The 21,834-nt window shown below is 41.0% G+C and overlaps 1 protein-coding gene across 2 annotated transcripts in view; it reads left to right on the top strand.

Annotated features, from left to right (window-relative positions):
• LOC136866633 (leucine-rich repeat-containing protein 15) overlaps positions 1-9,552 on the top strand; it is a 175,342-nt gene extending 165,790 nt beyond the window's left edge. For both annotated transcript variants that reach the window (XM_067143753.2, XM_067143761.2), the window contains one exon: positions 8,175-9,552. In XM_067143753.2, the coding sequence (XP_066999854.2) occupies positions 8,175-8,439 (265 nt within the window). In that variant the 3' untranslated portion in view covers positions 8,440-9,552. The remainder of the gene's footprint in view (positions 1-8,174) is intronic.
• Positions 9,553-21,834: the final 12,282 nt, after the last annotated feature.

The raw sequence follows: 21,834 nt of genomic DNA, 5'->3' as shown, positions 1-21,834 counted from the left end.
ACTGAACTAATAATAAGACATGCCACTATGTGTACACATTTTTGAGACTAGCCAGTTGTTGAATACTTACATTTCGATACCGTTCCGTGAAACTTGTAAACTCTAGAATGTAAATAGAAAAGTGAATATTGTCGTCAACAACGCCGAAATGTGCAATTCCTTCATATGTATTAATTTGATATGTTAAAGGATTGATAACTTAAAGCTTAAACATTAGAAGTATATATTAGTTATTTCTATGTTGGTAATAATAATAATAATTTCGTGTGGATATTTCTCGCCGAGTGCAGCCCTTGTAAGGCAGACCCTCCGATGAGGCTGGGTGGCATCTGCCATGTGTAGGTAACTGCATGCTTGTGGTAATCACTTGAAAAAACAATAATGTCCCTGATAAATTATTATTATTATTATTATTATTATTATTATTATTATTATTATTATTTCTTGCTCTAAAAATGAGCATTCTACGACTTAAACTTGCATAATTCTGAACCATTCTAGGGTGCAGTGAGATATGAGATCTACAGTAAGAGCGAGGGTAGAGTTATGATCTTTTGTATTTAATTTTGAAACCTGTCACTTTTGCAACGTTGACATTTCTTCCGTTGAATAGCTCCCATATTTTCAAACGATAAGACATGATTGTGAACCGTCAGTTTAACCGAATTGAATCTACAGGTTTTGGGTTCATATACAGCATTCTTGATGACTAAGGGGCCCTTGTTGAGTCTGACTTTGTGTCATCTTACTTATATCAGACCCCCGTTCTCATCTGTTGTATCTTACCTCCTTTGGCCTCGTCATATCAGGATTGCGAGACCTAGAGAACCATTTTTTCCACGATCCATCTCGATATCCGATTCGCTCAGTTTTCTCCTTCCGTTGATGTTATATGGAACATGTATTTTTGCGCTGTTCCTTTAAACAGCAACCACCACTAAAACTAGCACCTTTAAGTTTAAAAAAACCTGTAATCTGATGTCCAAGTCTGCAGTAACCGAGTATTCTTCGTTCATTCACAACAGGCTTGTCTTCTCTTAATCACTGGCGCCTGAAGCGTAGGCAGCTGTCATAACTCTTCAGTAAAGCATATTGCTTATTCGGCATACAATCTCTTGTATTTTAGTCGTTATACCTCTACGCTTCCAAAGGCAATTTCAAAGACACTGCATTTTTTATCACAATCTCACTCAGTGTCACATACTTCGTTGGGAGGGTATGGTACTGGAAACACTTTCACAGTTTGATTCAAAGTAGCTCTGAATAGCCGTCACACTTCACGATACGGACTTAACCCTTTTTAGCTACACTGTACATTTCACGAACTTACCGGTGTATTGCCACTCTGATTGTAGTATAATGGGAACAGTTTGACAGGTAATATTGATTGTATACAATTAAAATAGTGGTATCAAAATTTATAGTACATTAAAACACGCTGTTCAACACTTAATTCAAAAGACTTGAAAGGCACTAAACCGACCAATGTCTGCTGTATAAGAAGCAATCATGTTGCACGCTGTACGGAAACTTATCGCAGACTAGCCCCCACTACAGTAAAGAAAGTCGAGCAATATGGCTAAGGAAGTCAATACACTGACTACGAAACACTTCAATATCTTCAAACCATGTGGTGAATAAAGTATCTGCCTTATCAATATTAAGTGCTTAGAACTATAATGTATAGTTTCTTGGATGACTCGCGAAGCATTCAGAGGATCGTATTTTATTTTCGTTGTTTAGTAGAAACGATTTTGGAGTAAATGTGGCACAACGGTAAGTACGATGTCAACTTAGAGTGATACCCCTGAATGCTCGAAGCTTTTGTAGGAAGATTACAGTGAAGTGGTTAAAATGGCGAATTTAGCGTAAGTTTATGCGTATATAAGTACTTGCACCCTAGAATGGTTCAGAATTATGCAATTTTAAGTCGTAGAATGCTCACCTGTAAAGCAATAATAATAATAATAATAATAATAATAATAATAATAATAATAATAATAATAATAATAATAATAATAATAAATTTCTCAGGGACATTATTGTTTTTTCAAGTGATTACCACAAGCCAGAATTGCATGTAACCTACAACTTTATGTTTTGTCTAGTCAAGGGTGTGATAGAAGGATAGATGTACTGTAACAGCACATATCGTATGAAGAGCAATGGGGACCCTGTCGTTAAAGAAGCACTGATTTTGGGATGTTGGCTGTATTCGGTGCGGGGGGTTGATCAGTCACCGGTGCTGATGACTTAGAAAGGTGAACGAAGAAGACACTTTACCACTAATAGGCTACAGCAAACATAATCTCATCTACTTACTCTCTGGTAATTTGAGCTTTAGTAGTATCGCTTGTAATTAATTAGAGTTAAAAATTAGCACAGATTCTGATTTTTAAAAAATTTCATCTGGGCAGTTTCTATTAGTCGTGGAGAGCAAAAATGATTTCCCCGACTTGGAATGCACCCCCAGCTAAGGCTCTAATGTCTGAAATGTTTAATTGTGATACTAGTCACACCGAGTCTGTGGTTTAGGGTTGACGAGCCGACCTTTTATCCGGATGCCCCGGGTTCGATTCCCGTCCAGATCAGAGATCTTTAGCTGAATCTGAGGGCTTTTTCGAGTTCCACTCAACCTATATCAAAACAACTGAAGAACCTTCCAACGGTGAGATAGCGGACCCGGCCTAGAAACGAAGAAAAACAGCCACGCAGGGTCGCTTGGAAGGTTGTAGCACCATAGTGTGGTGCGGAAGGGTACTGGTCACGATAAATGAAAGTAGCAAACTTAATGCAGTCCATGCTAAAAGACAGTACAGTGCAATAACTATATCTCACTAGAGATGAATCTGGGTAAAAAAAGACCTGTATCATTAAAGATTTTAGCACATTGAGAGCAAACCTATCTCGTTGTTTGAGTAACTTATTAGCAGCAGTTGACTTGAGCCAAATGATATACTTCTAAAATTTTCTAGGAAGATTCAAACAAATATTTCTCTTTTCTTGATGAAATACACAAATATTTTCAGGAGAAAGTGTATTTGTGCCCTCAGTCTCGGTCTACATCACCGGTTTCGACGCGGTGTCGTGGCTGTAACTCACTAACGAGGCGATCAGAGGAGCTTTGCTCCAACGAGGAGAAGACTGATTATCCGCTCTAAGTCCTTGGGATGTTTTTAATGGGCTGTCGTGAACATGGCCTGGTGATAGAGTGACCGGTAGAGTTCACGTTTTACGCTGCTCTAACAAGCCACCCTCATGCGAGCGCGCTAGGGCAGACTTCACTTAATTCCGGACGTTTGAACTCAGTCCGATCCTACACCAAGACAGTGGTCCACACAGTGTTTCATTTTTTACATTCATAGCCGGCGAATGACGTGCTGAAACTTTATCTTGTTGTTGGTTTGGGCCAAATAATCACAGCCACATACTGTTTCTCATTGACATTCTGTTAAATATTTTCTACGTAATAAAAACTCTGAAGGTCATGTAGCTGTAATCTTACATTATTTGAACCCCATTATCCGGGCTTTTCCGACGGTTTTTAAAGCAAACAAGTGCAAGAGGTGAGCCTGAACCTAAATGATCGCCAGTTAAGTCTAACAGGCCTTCAGCAGCATCGTCCAAAACGTGTCTGTGTATAGTGTAAAATTGTGCCAGTTCCGTGGCCTAGGGCTAGCGTACTCACCTCTTATATGGAGGCCCTCAGTGTCGATTCCCGGTCAGCCGAGGGATTCTAATTCTGACTGAAGAGCTGCATGATACGAGAGGCAACGGACCCGGTTGCTAAAACCAAACAATACGTGACGTTTCAGTACCTGCAGCAGAGTCCTGCAGTGAGGCCCACCGCGCAGCACACGCAAACCCATGGACTCCGGCAACACAGTTCGTGCAGTGTCGTCCTCTTCTGACGCGACCACTTACTGCCCCACATCACTGGTCCCACTCAGCCCACTGCAGTCCACCCCCACTGAGCGACCTGAGTAGTCTACCTTGACTACTTCCTCGCAAAAACGCGTTCTCCGTTTACAACAACACGTTTATTTCACACTTCTATTCGGATTGCTCGCTGTACGAATTCCCGCACGCTAATGACAAGTTTTAAAGGACGCTAATCGCTGTTTGAAATAAAACGATAAGGATCTCTCCTGCATTGAAATAATAATAATAACAATAATAATGCCTAGTTGAGTGGCTCAGACGTTTGAGGCGCTGGCCCTTTGAGCCCAACTTGGCAGCTTCGATCCTGGCTCAGTCTGATGGTTTTTGAAGGTGCTCAAATACGTCAGCCTCATGCCGGTAGATTTAGTGGCACGTAAAAGAACTCCCGCAGGACTAAATTGCGGCACCTCGACGTCTCCGAAAACCGTAAAAGTAGTTAGTGGGACGTAAAGCAAATAATAATAATAATAATAATAATAATAATAATAATAATAATAATAATAATAATAATAATAATAATAACTAGAACACAAACAGAAACTGCATTAGAAACTCTAATATTCGTCTATAATTGGTATCAAGTTAACTGAAAATGAATCTAAAGAACACGAAGCATGTTCAATGTGGTGGTGGTGTTAAAAATTTTTTAGGCAACCATCGTCTATTAACGCTAGTCAGAGAGAAAACATTGAAGGAATCCGACACTTTGAGAAATGAAGATACCGGTCAAAGAAAGGCAAGGCCCACGAACGGGGTGAAAATGCAAGTTGCTTTACGTCGCACCGACACAGACAGGTCTTATGGCGACGATGGGACAGGAAGGAGCTAGGAGTGGGAAGAAAGCGGCCGTGGCCTTAATTAAGGTTTGCCTGGTGTGAAGATGGGAAACCACGGAGAAACCATCTTCAGGGCTGCTGACAGTGGGGTTCGAACTCACTATCTCCCGAATACTGGATACTGGCCGCAATTAAGCGATTGCAGCTATCGAGCTCGGTAAGGTGAAAATGAAAGACTCCCGAGGCCTCGGATACCCTAATACTGTCGGGGTCGGAAAAGAACAAGAGTTGACCAAGGGAGGTTAGGTAGGAAAGATGAAAGTGGGGAGCCTGGCACAAGGAGGTGGAAGCAATGCCGGGACTCAGCTACTGGCCCCATAGTAGCCAATTCACGCTCCTAAGTTACGAGTCACTCGGGCCCCTTTTAGTCACCTCTTACGACAGGCAGGGTATACCGTATACCTACCGCAAGTAAACTCAGCTTCAGTATGCTCGATCAGTGGCCCTTCGCCTACCTGGGAATATCTGCCAATGCTGTCCTCAGCATGACGAAATGAGTGATTCTTAGAGGGAATCCAGCAGTTGCCTTGTTGTGCATTGATAGCAGGCACGTGTAAATGTAGATGACCTTGACCTAAATTTCATACTACACAATATTTTATTTTCCCTTAAACGACTTACTTACTTACTTACTTACTTACTTACTTACTTATCCGGCGCTACAGTCCTTGAAGGACCTGGGCCTTGTCGATCACTTGTCTCGCCACTCGTCTCTCGAAGCGGTCAGCCTTCTCCAGTTCCGTATTTCTAGTCTTCTCAAGTCCGCCGCTACATCGTCCAGCCATCGTAATCTTGGTCGTCTCACTGAGCGGCTTCCCTCGGGCTTGGTGACTAACACCTTCCTTGGCACTCGCTGTTCCTCCATTCGCTGCACATGTCCCAACCACCGCAATTTTTTTTATATCTGCAGTTATTGACGAATTCTTATGGAGTTCATACAGCTCTTTATTGGTCCTAATTCTCCGGCCACCCTTCTCGTATATGGACCATATATCTTCCTCAACACTTTTCGTTCCCATGCATCCAAAGTATTTCTAAATTGTTGTGTAAATGTCCATGTTTCCGATCCAGAACACAGGTTTTATTATCGTTCTATTCACTGTCAACTTCAGCTGCCTTGAGATGTTTGACGATCGCAACAAGTTATAGAAACTATAATAGCATCTATTGCCTGCCGCTATTCTTGCCTTAATCTCTACTGGTACTACATTATCTTCCGTGACTATTTCTCCCAAATACTTGAAATAATTTACTCTTTCAAACCCTTCAAACTGCTCTGTCTCTCTCCACCTGGTTTTATTTCTGGTGTTAATCATATATTCATATATTTTGTTTTCTCTTCCATTAAACGACACCGAAGTATTAAAAATATTTACTTATATTCATATACTGTATGTGTTAGCAAAATAGGTGTTTGTCTCCGTAGCGGACTATTAGCTACCGTCCTCGGAGGCCAGATATTTAAGAATGGCAGGAGGGCTGGTATGTAGCTCACCTCTGTTGGTGGTGTGCCTGAAAAGAGCTGTACCTACCTCTGGACGAGGACACGAGATTCGTCCGACCTTCGCCTTCGGTTCAAAGGGCCCCGGGTCAGATTCCTCGCCGGGTCGGAGATTTTAACCTTAAATGGTTATTTCCCCTGACTCGGGGACTGTGTGTTTGGACTGTCCCAAACATACCTGCAACTCACAAAACCACATACAACACTATTATCCTCTACAATAACCCGCAGTATCCAATACCACCACCTCATCGGAGGGTCTGCCTTTTACAAGGGCTGCACCAGGCACCACACGAAATTAACGAAAAATAGGTTTATAGAGCGTGAAATTTTGATCGACCTCATTTTTCGGTATAAAGTAAATTTAAAATAGAACCATCCGTGTATTTCGACAGTGAATACTTAATTAATAATAATAATAATAATAATAATAATAATAATAATAATAATAATAATAATAATAATAATACCGCGCCGACACATTATGATAGCGATGGGATCGGAAAGGGCTAGGGAGTGGGAATGATGATGACGATGATGATGTTGTTTAAACGGGCCTAACATCTAGGTCATCAGCCCCTAATGGTACGAAATGTAATGACAATTCAAAAGCTCAAAATCATCCACTGACCAGAATAAAAAATGCGATGAAGAATGAATGGATGCAAAAAAAAAAAAAAAAGCAAGCAAATGCACCTCCGTACAGGCCATGAAGGCCCTTGGAGGAGTGGAAGGTAAAGGCTTCCACCATTGTTAACCTCGGCACGTTATGGGTTAGAGTGGTTAGCTCTACGCCCGGCCGCCCTTTACGACTTCCTCACGGGGATTCGAACCCACGTCCTTCCGGGCGAACCGAGCACGCCGTTACCGCCTCGGCCAGGCAGCCCCTAATGAATATATGGATATGAATTTAAAACAGTCAGTGGATCCCAGAAACTATCATAAACAATAGTATTACTGACCAAGGGACTGCTTCTAAAGCACAATACTGAATCGAGGATGCTTGTTGTCTAAAGGGGTCAAAAATCCAGGTCAACGACCCCTCATAATGGTACTTATCGCTAGTAAAGTAGAACCATGGTATTTGTCATGTTGCGGTACTAATCAAAAGTAGCGTAGACTCACGGTGTTCCACACATTAAGGTACTACTCACAAGTATTGTACGTCACACAGGTAACGCAGACCTATGGTGTTTCTCAAATAATGGCGCCACTCATAGGCAACGCAAACCCATGGAGTTCCTCACCTAAGTGTAGTCTACTAATCACGGGCGCCGGTATTCCCGTGGTGTTCCTCATATAGTGGTACTAATCACGGGTACTGGAACCCCACAGTGAACCACTCTCTGCTGCAACTAATCACAAACCTATTGTGTAGCCTACCTAACATAGTGGTACAACTCACAAGTAAAGGCGACCCATGGTGTTCCCCGCGTGATGGTACTAATCGCAAGTAGTTTCATGGTTCTAATACAGTCATCCCTTGGTCGTCCCTTTTAGTCGCCTCTTACGACAGGCAGGGGATACCGTGGGTGTATTCTTCGTCTGCGTCCCCCACCCACAGGGGGTAGCAGTAGGAAGAAACCGAGCGTGGCCTTAGGTAAGGTACAGTCTGATGTGAAAATGGGGAAACCACGGAAAACTATCTTCAGGCTGCCGATAGTGGGGCTCGAACTCACTCTCCTGACTGCAAGCTGATAGCTACGTGACGCAGACCGCGTGGCCACTTGCTCGGTAAAGAAAATGATTATTGCTAATAAATGTAGAGTATGTTGATTGATGATTATTGCTAATAAATGTATGTTAATTGATCACTCACTGAAGTCTGCTGGCCCCACTCGAACGGTTCACTTGTGAGAGGAGTGTTGAGTTATTGAGGACATGTCTTGTTCCAGATGTGCAAGTCCAGCGGCGCTAAGGGACCGCCGTCTTGTGCACTACTATAACTGGAAGACGCCGGCGCTGTGCGGTGGTGAGCACATGATGGGCCGTATGAAGAAAGCTGAAGAGGTAGAAGTCAACCTGAGCTCGGGGTCCTCCGAGGGGATGCTGATCGCAGTGTCTGTGCTGGGAACTCTCTTCCTAGTGCTGGTCATCGCCGGCCTCGTCGTGCATTTCAGGAGTAGAGCCAAGCTGAGGCATAGGAACAGGCGCTTCTAGTCACTGCATGTTCCTACTCTGTAATCCTTTATTCTTCGTTAAGCTTTATAAAGTGTAGCCCACCCTAAAGGGTTCAGGTCCACGGCTCGTCTTCTTTCTTTGTTTCTTTCTTTGTTTCTTTCTTTGTTTCTTTCTTTCTTTCTTTCTTTCTTTCTTTCTTTCTTTCTTTCTTTCTTTCTTTCTTTCTTTCTCCACAAGACGTCCTAGTTAGCGTAAAATATATCAAGAAAGTTTTACACAATTTTGTTTACGCTTTAGCTTTCGCATCCATTTAATAAAACAAAAAACATGCACACATAACCTTCATTTTAGGCTTTTATGCCTTTCAATATTCAGTCAGCAAGCCTCTGTGAATGAACTAATCGTCTTCACAATCCCCAATGTGTTACCATCCCCATGGTCTCGTTTACTTCACCCCCCCTCCCCCCTCTTATCATCCATTATAAACCGTAGACCTTGATTTACCTCTGCTTCTCTCAGCCTCCATGACAGCGTCCATTATTCTCCTAGGTAACCTAACCTCCTCCATTCGCTTCACATGATCCCACCACCGAATCAGGTTCATGCGCACGACTTCATCCATGAAACTTCCTAACGAACCCTATATCTCCTGATTTCGAGTACCCTCCTACCATTCTTCTCACCTATTTCTATCAGCAAACATTCTCGCACTGGGCGAGTTAGCCGTGCGGTTAGGGGCACGCGGCTGTAAGCTTGCATCCGGGAGATAGTGGGTTCGAATCTCACTGTCGGCAGCCCTGAAGATGGTTTTCCGTGGTTTCCCATTTTCTCACCAGGCAAATGCCGGGGCTGTACCTTAATTAAGGCCACGGCCACCTCCTTCCAACTCCTAGGCCTTTCGTATCCCGTGGTCGCCATAAGACCTATCTGTGTCGGCGCTACGGAAAGCCACTAGCAAAAAAAAATCTTGCTTCTTTCATGTCTCTTACTTCTAACAGTGTAGTCAGCCCTCCCAGCTTTCACTTGCGTACACGACTCACTTCTTTCTTACAGAATACTGCAAGCTCACTGCATCAGCTTTGCTGAACTTTGATTCAATTTCAAATAAATAATCGTATAGCCTCAGATATCGCGTGCAGGCATTTTGATTTGATGCCATAACAGAGAAACCAAACCTTTGTTTGAGTGACTTATTGCTGAGTTTTAATTAATTTCGACGAATAAACATTACATACGTCACCAGGGTTATTTTTACTTGCCGATATGTTACGACATGTAGTGCCGAATAGATGTTTTCCCACCGTTTAAAAAAGGCTACCTTGCCGGGTTCGAATCAGCAATCTTGAGGCTGGAGGTTGGCAATCTACGATTGACCCACGAATGAAAGCTTAAAAAAATGTAAATTCATCATTAAGACTGAGTATTAAACATTTAATGCAACGCAAACTCACATAGTGATTCGACGACGTTGGGATAGGAATGTAGCGACTGTGGCAATTAACGTATAACCCAGGACTTACCTAGAGTGAAAATGGATAAAGCACAGATAAACATGTTCAGGGTTGTGCAAGCTTACTGCTACATGACCCTACCGCGCACATGGACTGGTTTGATGCAATTTTTCACATCCTCCTGCCCTTGTTAACCTCTTTCTCTGTACGTAATTAGTACATCCTATAACTTTTCTAATCTGTTAGCTTATTCATATCTTGGTCTCCCTCTACCATTCATACCCTCTCCATTCCCTTCAAAACAAGACTTCTGTACCTCAAGATATGACCTACCAACCAATGTCTGGTCTTAGAAAAGGTCGTCAAATCATTTCTCTCTCACTAGCTGTATTCAGAATATCTTAATTTCTTATCCATTATGTCCATTTCACCTTCAGTAAAATCACATTTCAAAGGCTTCTATTATCTTTCTTCCTGGAGCAGTTATTGTCCATATTTCTCTTCCGTTCACTGCCAAACTCCACACAAATGATTACAGATACTGTTTCCAGAATGCACGTCTATGTTCGTGGAGAGAAAGGGACTACCTCAGTTAGCCTAGTTTACATTTTATGTCGTCCTTACTTGTGTCATCACTGATCGTTGTAATACTGTAATAATTTTCATCTATACCCTTTGAGACTTCGTTTTGAGCCGATGACCTAGATATTAGGATTATTTAAACAAACACCTGACTTCATTTGACTGCACAATAATAATAATAATATATTATAGTATTAGTCTATAGTATTTTTCGTTATCAATACACAAATAACTGCCATAACTAGAGACGACGCAGGTGCCGTGCTAAGAAGTTCCTAATTTATAGAAATGATTTTCAGATATAGCACAGTAGGCTATAGGTATTGTTTAGGTTACAATGCAAACGTGTAGTAATATAATATTGTATGCATGTCGTGCATAACATTTGTCTCAGAAACTTATTTTATTTCGAAGTACCGGTACTGAGGACTTAATAATAAGAACATATATTGTGTAAAGTTTCATATACTACTTACCATTTCATTGAAAACAAAGGTAGAACTGAAAGAAGAAAGGAGGGAGATAAATCCTATAATAATTTGTCAAGTCTTGTCGTGCATGGACTTGGTTCAGATGTGGTGTATAAACAGTCTTATCCGGTCAGCAAACAAAAACTTGTGTCCATCTATAAATACAGCATACCTGTATTTATTATACATCTTTTACTGTTTGTAATTGTGTTGGCATTTTATTCCTTGGTCATCAGTCCTATGTACATATTGTGTGAGCGCGTGTGAGTGTGTGGGAGAGAGAGAACAAACAAGCTCCATGTGTTAGGTAACTTGCGAGGATTGGTACATTAATAGAGGCAACACTTTTGTATACACTCCAGGAAACGAACGCAGGGTCTCTCGTCTGTATGTTTTATGTCCTAACCTAACGTAACCTATGTCATAGTATATGGGTGTTCCCTCTCAGCGTTCCACGCATGTGCCGTACTGCGGAAAAGAGCGTCGCCTCGTATCAAAGAGTGATAATTCATGAAACCTTCATATTTAAGCGAGCTGGCTGACTAAAGGTAGGCACCCGCGGTGTACGGGTCAACGAGTCCACCTGTCACCCAGCGGTCCGGGTTCGATTCCCGGCCGGGTCAGGGTTTTTAATTGTAATGATTAATATCCCTGGCCCTGGGGACTGGGTGTTTGTGACTACCACCATTCTAATAACACGCAGGTTCATACAATATAGTGCCGGTAGGGGCAAAAGTTCCACGTGGGTCTACGCCCCGAACAAGTAACATTAAAAAAGGTAGGCACGGGCAGCTCGTGAATATGCACTATTACCGCTTCTTTTTGGAACATAATCCCCAGCCCCCACCCCACCCTATCCGTAGTATCATCACAATACCGTGCACATCATTAAGAAAACTTTCTACTCATTATCTACTACCCTACCCATCCAGAAATTCTGTCATATATATCAAATACACTCACTCATTACATAAAAATAAATAAATAAATAAATAAATAAATAAATAAATAAATAAATAAATAAATAAACCCATCCCTCACACTTTCTGCTATCCCTTCAACACGATATCCATCAACGTAGCCAGAAAACATCCTTTCCATTCTGCACTGTCACCTCTGCCCATCCAAAAGTACAATCATCCATACCAAACATCCCACGTTTAAAAACAGCTGTTAAAATTCAATAAGCGAATTAGCCAAGAAACCGAATACTCCTTCCCATCTCTTCACTTTACACACCCACGTACCCACCTCCTCAATCCTCCACTCTTTCTCCAACCCGCTTAAATCATTTGGCCAGAGAGTAGGCGTTATCTACTCGGTGGCCCACCTCCCCATTCAGGAGAGGAATAGACTACAACTTCCCTCGTCATCGTCGAACAGGTGCTGCGACTAGATCGAGTATAGAAATTTCACGGTGATATCTGTTTTGTCTCGGTTGTAACAACACAGTTGCCAATATTACAGTACCAACCCTCGTATTATATACAGTAATAAGTCATGTAACCTTCATATTTAAGTGTAGTGCAAATGACAAGAACTTGTTTTGCCTAATACACGAATCACAGCCGTCTTGGTAACGGAGTAACCCTGCCGGGACATAGAGTGAAAGATAGAAAGAGGAAAGAAGACAACCAAGGTTTATAAGGTGCTGCTTGTAAATAGATATCAGGACAATAAGCGATGTTCGGAGGCGACAAATAAGAGACAAGTTTACTGTATGGATTAAAACTCTCCATGGTCCAGAATCAGGCAATGTAAATTTTACTTCCTTGCCTTTAAAAGGGGACTCTACTGAATTTTTTGTCTTTATTAATTTTAGTCTCATTTACCCCAGATTATATTCTTCTAAAATTACTTTTTTTTAAGTTTTCTGGTTAAAACTCGATTGTTAAGCTTAAGGAGGTCAGATTAGTAATTTGAAGTAGATATTTCGATATTAAATGAAATATTAAATTTTAATAAAATTTGTGTTCATAAGTGACAACGCAACTTACGAACAGTTGATTATTTTCATGCGTTTACTGAAGGTACTTTTGCATTTTCAATAATTTAAAAAAATGAGCAATTCAAATTAAGAACAACATATAGGTGAACGTTTGTGTAGAATTTGAAGCTGATCAGTTTAAAACTGTTTTCTTTGGAGCACTTTGAATTAAAGAAAAAGTTACTTTTGAGAAAAAGTGAAGCTGAAGTGAACATACCCAACTGAAGAAACACGCAGCGCGCAGATTTGATTTAAATGTTTCCTCAGAACCTTTAAAAATACTGCTCATGAAAAAAAAAACGTGTTACCATGTGCCCCCATGTCTGTAGTGTCTATTATTTCTAAAATCTCATTTTTTGGCAAGTTTGGTCAAAAAATCTCAGTAGGGTCCCTTTTAAGTGGTTTCACCTTCAGGGCATGGGTCGTCAGTAACCACAAAAATTACAAGGTATGATCTATGATATTTCGTGGGTCATGTACTGTAACCAGATAATTCAACTTTCATTGGTCTTGAGTTATCTTCAGTCATCAACGGATTACTTCCTGATGGAATTAAATAAGTAAAGGAGGAAACCTGTAGAAAATTGTAGATTACTACTTCATGAAAGTTAAGAGTAATGAAACAGTGATAATAAAGAGACAACTATAGTTACCATACAAGTATTGTATCAATAATTTCAGTGCTTTACGCCAAATATTATCACTGCTTTGTTGACCGTTTATGTTGTGTTCCTTTCTCCTATATTGTACAAATACCTCCGTAGACTAAATTTTTGGTGAGTATTTTTATTTGACTTTCAAAATCTTCCTCCAATTGGACGCTGCTTAAGACAAAGAATGCAATGAAATAATTTCATTTAAAAAAGTTAATTATGTCTCAGTCTGGCGAATAAAACTGATGTCTGAGTATCAAAAGAGAAACCCCTGACAGCTTTGTCCCCAGTCGATGAATTGCTTGGAACTGATATTGAAGGTCTTCTTCAACTTTACCGTACCGGGCGAGTTGGCCGTGCGTGTAGAGGCGCGCGGCTGTGAGCTTGCATCCGGGAGATAGTAGGTTCGAATCCCACTATCGGCAGCCCTGAAAATGGTTTTCCGTGGTTTCCCATTTTCACACCAGGCAAATGCTGGGGCTGTACCTTAATTAAGGCCACGGCCGCTTCCTTCCCACTCCTAGTCCTTCCCTGTCCCATCGTCGCCATAAGACCTATCTGTGTCGGTGCGACGTAAAGCCCCTAGCAAAAAAAAAAAAAAAAAAAAAAAAAAAAACAACTTTACCATCTTCTTAGGGACTGCCCCTCTCGCACCGATCATGAGACCCCTCACTTCTACGTCGTCCAGCTCGTATTTATTCATATAATACGGCAATGTAGGCAAGTAGATAATAATTATTTCCCCTGTCTACTTCGTCTGGCTGGTCGGAGTTCGGTTCAAATCTTAATGAGGGGTCCAAAATGTATTCTATTTCCCTTTTAATGGCGATAATGTCTATCCTTCTCGTGCTGCCATTTACTCCGATGCCATGGACTTCCTCATGCACTTGAAATCCTTCCTCACGGAGCGTCTGTGCTATGGACGACCTGATGTTGTGATGTCCGGTGTTTCGAAGCGCTCCACGGAAGGCACAGGGGCCCAAGACGTGAGGTAATGTTTCAATCTCACTACATCTTCTGCAATGGTTTCTGTTAAGGGACCTTCCCGGTACAGCTCTTACAGGTGCAGCGTTACATGCCATTTTCAGCGCGTCTCTCCCCTCCGTGTTAGAAAGGCCATCATGTTTCCTAAGTCAGTGGTTGGCAGGAGGCAACTTCTTGTACAGACACACGCCCTGATCTTAGCTTCTCGGCTGGCACTATTTCTCAAATTCAGATTGTTGTAATTTATTTCTGATTTTCTCGGCGTCATACTCACCGTACATTTAGCTCAGTTAAAAATCTATAAATTTCTTTATCTAGACTTCTAGTGGCTTCAGTATATTGTTTCCCCTCCCGTTTTGAATGTTTCAGTTGTATATATGCTGAAGGAAGGCTTTCTAGCTGGCCCTAAAAACACCCAAACCTTTGTACCGTACATCTGAGTAGATCATAGAATCCGGAGTGTCAGTAGGAAGGGATAAGATCACCTTTAGTGTACTCTTAACAAGTTTATCAGTATTTTCCAAGAACCGCCGTGGTATTTTTCCTGCAGAGAATACACAGGAACGGGTAAGTCAACGTAGGGCAAACTGAACAATTTAGAATTGAAAATTTCTGATCTGGATGAAGCCAAGGGCAGGATGATGACGATGTGAGTTTCTGCTTAAGGAGTGCCGTTGTCTTCTTAGAATCTGCATAATTTATTCCCAAATATTTGGAAAATCTAATTATGTTCTTTGTATATTTTATTCCATACTGTGTCAAATAAGTTCTCTCTCTGGTAAAAATTGGACAGAAATTTCAAACGAACATATTTGTAGACAAATTCTGTCCCTCAGGTTCTTAAAAATAATGTTGAAAGTGGAACTTTACGATACAGTAGTTACTTGCTGCACTCAGCTTTCTACCAACATAACAACAAATCATCTAAAACCTTTTGAATTCGTGTAAAACAATCACTTAAGGCTGGTTAGCACTAGGCCAGTAATTTAGTCCAGTTGCGAGTGATTTAGTAGCTCTACTCAACGAGGACACAGCAAGTGAAGGAGTATGTGTTCAGACACTGTTTACTTAGTGTTCCTCTGTCGACTGCTGATGATCCAGGAGCGAGAGCGAATGTTGGAAGAAGAACAAATTATAAATGTAAAAATGAATACAAAATACTGATGTGGTGTCTTTAATTTTCTGTTTGATTTCCTTCTCGCGAAATCCTAGTATTCCCGTTGCCTTACCCAAATAATCGACTGAAGTTGCCTTGGCTGCTTTACTTTTGTACAGGAGATATTTCATATTCTACAAGCACTCCTGATCCACGTAGGCAGTAACAAATTTGACGGTCGTATCATCGCTCCAACCTGCCGTTCCACAAGAAACAGGTGACTGATCAGAAAGATGCGATGATAACGAACTCTACTAGACAGACAGTGACGGGCTAGCGGTAAGTGAAATAGGGTGGGCGATGTTACTCGACCGTTTACTTTCCATTTTACTGGATAGAACCTATTAAGTCATTTTACTCGGCTTAATCGTTTTGTCCGAACACGTTTAGTTACTAAATCCCACGCCACTGGACTAAAGTACAAGCCTACTGCTAACCAGCCTATACCGCTAGATACTTACCAGATGGCTAAACTGCGTCCTGCAAGCGATCAGATCGACCGATTCTTCAATGATGTACCGTATGTCCTAGATTCTTTCATGGATGGTATCGACTGCTTGAATGGTGGCCCTTGAAATTAGCATAATGTGTTCATACTGATATTGTTTAATTAATGAATAAATATACCAGGCGAGTTGGCCGTGCGCGTAGAGGCGCGCGGCTGTGAGCTTGCATCCGGGAGATAGTAGGTTCGAATCCCACTATCGGCAGCCCTGAAAATGGTTTTCCGTGGTTTTCCATTTTCACACCAGGCAAATGCTGGGGCTGTACCTTAATTAAGGCCACGGCCGCTTCCTTCCAACTCCTAGGCCTTTCCTATCCCATCGTCGCCATAAGACCTTTCTGTGTCGGTGCGACGTAAAGCCCATAGCAAAAAATGAATAAATAATAATAATAATAATAATAATAATAATAATAATACGCCTCTGTGGTGTAGTAGTAGTAGTGGGTATTTCACAATTAGATTATGTATAACTAATTAGTGTGATTAGCTGCCACCCACGGAGGCTCGGGTTCGATTCCCGGCTCTGCCACGAAATTTGAAAAGTGGTACGAGGGCTAGAACAGGGTCTACTCATCCTCGGGAGGGCAACTGAGTAGACGGAGTTCGATTCCCATCTCAGCCTCCACGAAGTGGTTTTTCATGGTTTCCCACTTCTCCTCCAGGTAAATGCCAGGATGGTACCTAGCTTCCTTCCCTCTCCCTCGTCTATCCCTTACAATCCCCCCCCCAGGCCCTGTTCAGCATAACGGGTGAGGCAGTCTTGGTAGATACTGGTCCTCCTCCCCAGTTGTATCCCGGCCCAAAGTTTCACTCTCCAGGACACTGCCCTTGAGGCGATAGTGGTCGGATTCCTCACTGAATCCGAGGGGTAAAACTCTGGAGAGTAAACGGATTAAGAAGTAAATAAATAAATAAATAAATAAATAAATAAATAAATAAATAAATAAATAAATAAATAATACTAATACATTCAGCATTGTATGAAATAAAATATCCTACGTTACACATCTGAAAGTGTCTTGACGTATTCGTTTCGAAATTCTGGCCAATCCATCACACTTTCGGCCTTTGTAACGTATATAATTACATGAACTTCGGTCAATTGTGGGGCAGAATTTGTCTACAAAAATGTGGGTTCAAAATTTCTGTTCAAGTGTTACCAGAGAGACAACTTTATAATTAAGTTAGAACTAAAACTAGGTATTTCACAATTAAATTATGTATAACTAATTAATAACATAATATTTTCTTTTTTAAAATCTTATTAGAGATATAGTAGATGAATGCATGGCCTACGAAACAGGAAAGGACAATAAATTAGAAGTACGTGACTAAAAATTGCCATATCTCAAACCAATTTTCATTTAACTGGGTATACAATTGAACCCACGATACACTTTCCTTCTGATGTTCTATGATAGAATACCGACGACTTTCAACTTAACGGGAACATCTCTTCTGTGCCAGTACTTGCATGCCCACCCTAGTTTATAGTTCTCGTTTCGAAGGGTACAGAAGTGCTTCGCCATCCTACAAATCCTTGGCGTCATAGGGAAAACTCGTGTAATTCCGAGAAAACGATCTTTATATGTAGTATTTAATCGTTCAGCATAAGTGCATGCTATATCAGATTACTGTTGACAAGAGATTAAAAAAAAAAAACAAGAAACAAAAATCTTAGTACATAATAATGCAAATTAAAAATAATTACTTACTAATGACGTGATTTGAAGTAGACCTCCTGTAGGCCTTTCTGTAACTATACAAGTGAGCAAAGTTTTTTAACATAAAGTGCTGGGAAAGATTCACACACACATTTATAAAAAATAATTGTTCACAAAAACAAAGTGGTTTTCCAGTTTTTCGTTTCTAGTTGACTTTTATTTGTTTCTGTAATAGTGTTATACTGAATACTTCATTAAGATGTACATTGGCAGTTGATTAAAAAAAGCACTGAGAAATAGTAGGCTACACGAGTGAAAATTTGTACCTTTTTTTAAATACACGAACACTCACTGATCATCTTCAGATACTTCTCTTGGCGAAAGTAAAAGATCTTGAGGAAGTGTACTTTTAATCCCGTGTGAAAGTGTTGATCGTTTTCCAAGGGCGAAGAACACAGCACCAAGCACATGTTGTAGAACGTCTTAGCTTACGTTGTAATCACGTGTTCCAGAGTGTCTAACTGAAGGTCGCGATGTGACTGTTTGTTTCGAACGTACCAAGGGGCGTTGGTGATGGTACAAAGAACTTTGTTTTGGAATGATTGCAGTGGTTCGAGCCGCCCCTCCCCAGACTGGGCAGGCGTAGGTGAAGAAATGACGTAGCAGGATTTCCAGAGAAGTAATCCACATTCAAATTTGAGGGAAGATTTCCTGTTTAGTAGAGGATGTAGTCTTGTTAGTCTTGCATAACTTAGATTTCATTTCTGATTTATGCAGTATTTCCATGATAAGCGACGGTCAAGGAATACTCCCAGATATTTCACGGCCTTGTCGTTAGGTGTCCGTGGTATGGTTGTTCTATTTAGAATTATTGGTGGTAGGGGTGGTGGACGTCGAAGAGTAAATATCATGGTTTCACATTTCGGTACATTCAGTGAAATTCTCCAGTCATCTAACTACGTAAATATGGTTTGCAGAGAAGCTTGCAGGCAGTGAGTGGCAGTTAAAATATCATGGTGTGATGTGAAGACAGCAGAATCATCTGAATACAATGCGATGTTGACGAATGGAGGCGATGGAATGTCGTATGTATAAATGTTGAAGAGTGTTGGACCAAGAATAGAACCTTGAGGAACACCGGCTTTGATGAGCAGAGGTGTTGAATGCGTGGGATACGTATGCTAAAGGTACGCTGGCTCAAGAAGCTGTAGATGATTCTGTATATATAATGTGGGATTCAGATTGTGTGCTACTTGTATAATAGGCCTTTATGCCAAACTTTATCAAATGCCTTTGTAAAATCTAAGAATGCTGCAATAGTGTGATGTTTGAACTCGATACCTTGCACAATATGTTCTGTAATACGTACTAGCTGATGAGTAGTCGAATTCCGTTGACGGAAGCCAAACTGATGATGTGAAAGGAGAGTTGTGCTCTCTAAGAAATTATTTAGACGTTTGTGGCCGATTTTCTGAAATAATTCGGATAACGTTGGTAATAAACTTAATGGTCATTAACTCGTTGGTAATGTCGAAGATTTTCCAGGTTTGTGAATTGCTATTGTTTCTGCATGTTTCCATGTGTCAGGAAAGTACCCAAGTCAAAGAAGTGCATTGAATATAGATGCAAGGAATGATAGTGCTTTCCGAGTAAAGTGCTTCAAGGCTATGTTAGGGATGAGATCATGTCCAGCAGCTTTCTTGAAGTGGTGAATGCCAATGTCAGTATCTCCTCTAATTTGTAGGAGCATATTTGGTTGAAGACATGATTTAATCTGTTGTTGATAACTGCCTCATTTAATATAACCATGAGTAAATGTGCGAGGTTGTTGAAATAAAGTTTCAGCAGAAAATGATGTAATTACTGGTCAGTGATTCGAATCCATTTCAGCCACTGGTCTTACGTAAAGCGGGAATGCGAAATTTTTGATTAGGGCTATGTCAAGGATATCCGGCTGTCGATTTAAGTTGGATGGGTAATGAGTCGGTTCTTCTGGTACAGCGACGTAGATGGCATTAAGTTTCTGCTAATAGCTCTCTACCATTAGGAGTTGTTACACGAGAGCCCCAAATCTCTTTCTTGCTGTTAAGATCTCCCACTAGTATGGCTGGTAACTGGTCTTGAAGCAATACTCTTATATCTTCTCCGTGGAGTCGACCTGATGGCGTTTATAGGCTGCTATGACTGCCAAAGGGGTTCCATTGCTTAATTAGATTTTAACAGCACAAGCTTCTAGAGTAGTTAGCTGTGGTAAGTATATTGGATAATTTGTTTTCTTTATGATGACAGCCACTCCACCAGAGGCAACAGGAGCGGGGCGATCAGTTCTGTAGACGTTATAACCAGGTACTGTGAAACGTTCATGTTCAACTAGGTGAGTTTCAGAAATGCATGCTACATCTATATTATGGGGAGACATGAACTCCAAGAAGGAAGCGCGTTTGACCTTAAAACAGTTAGCATTCCAGTTTATAAATGTGAGATGGGAAAACACAGAATTGGAACTAACAACCATTATTAAGGTGTTCTGCCAGTAATTTCATGACAAATGATTTAATTTTGGGGATGTATGTCGTAAGAAAGGCTATAACCTGCTGGACAAGGCTGGAAGACGATTCAGGTTGAGAAGAATTATGAGGTTGATTCTGAGCTGGATATACTGGAGTTTGTTGAGAAGGTTGGGAAATAGGGCGTTGCCATGCTGATGATTTAGGGGTTTGAACTAGCGAAGGTCGAGATGGTAGCGGAGGAAAATTTGTAACATTATTCACTGGTGGTGGAGGGGCGATACTGTTGGGCTGGGTGCTGGTGAATATCGGTGTTGAAAGAGAAGTACTTTCACGCCTGATCTTGTTCTTCATATTTAGATAGTATGGGTAGCTTTTGTAATTTGCAGCATGTTCTTGGCCTCAGTTCACACACGTTTGAGGTACGTATCTTGGTTTACTGCACGCTGAATAGTGATGATTATTAGGGCGTTTGGCGTAGCGTGAACTTAACCTGCAGAAGATTTTAGTGGGCCCGAACCTATGATATCGGGTACACTGTGAGATGTCTTGTAGTTTGCGACGATGTTCGATCGAAATAAGGACACGTTGAATGTGTGTTAAGTCAAAAATTATTTTTGCATCTTCTGTGTTGTCCAATTCAACGGCGCAGAGAGGCATGGGCTGCTTGTCTTTGGAAAGAAGCCGAGTAACTTTACGAACAGGTAAGTTAATCTCTTTTAACTCTGAGTGAAGTTCCGAGTCAGTAACAGAGTATGCGACATTACGAATTATTGCTTCAAGCTTTTAGGTTGTAGGGTCCTGGAAGGTAAGAATTTGAAGTTCTGATTCTAATAGAAATTTCGTTTCGGAACGATAATCACTGATAGTGGTAGTATTCATTTTGAGAACTTCGCCATGCTGTTGTGTAGTGTAGTATAATCACTGTTGGTTACAGTATTCAAGTCTCTAATAATTTTCTGATAATTATTTACTTCGTGGATAAAGATTGGTGACACGTTAACTTTAGGTGTTAATGGGGCAACATCATCGCCTGCAGTGTTATCATCCATGTGTTCAAGAGGAGCTTATGAACGGCTGTAAGATATAGCCTACCATATATTTATTGTTTAATTTTGCAGCTGATGCGGTTAAATTTTTACTGGGAATCTCTAAACCATCGTCTTGTTGTAATTGGGGATCGTGAGGAGTAAGAGTTTCGTGTGCACGTTTAAGTTCTGCAAGTTTCCTTGGTTGTAAAATAGGTCGTGATGGTGTTAGACACAGAAGGGTGATTTATAAGTTCTGGACTTACATGATGTCGTTACCGTCTTTGTAATTGATGCTGCTGTTGAGTTGCGTGTTGCTGTAGATGTGAGGAAATATTCACTGAAGGCTAGCTTGTGTTGACTTGTTGATCGAGTTGAATTGGCTGCGTAGAGTCTACGTCCGCTGACAGCGAATAATCTATACTAATATTATAAAGAGGAAAAATG

The sequence above is a fragment of the Anabrus simplex genome, chromosome 1 (genome assembly GCF_040414725.1).
Source record: "Anabrus simplex isolate iqAnaSimp1 chromosome 1, ASM4041472v1, whole genome shotgun sequence".
NCBI lineage: Eukaryota > Metazoa > Arthropoda > Insecta > Orthoptera > Tettigoniidae > Anabrus > Anabrus simplex.
Note: the sequence above shows the minus strand (reverse complement) of the source record. Positions and strands in the feature narration are given on the sequence as shown.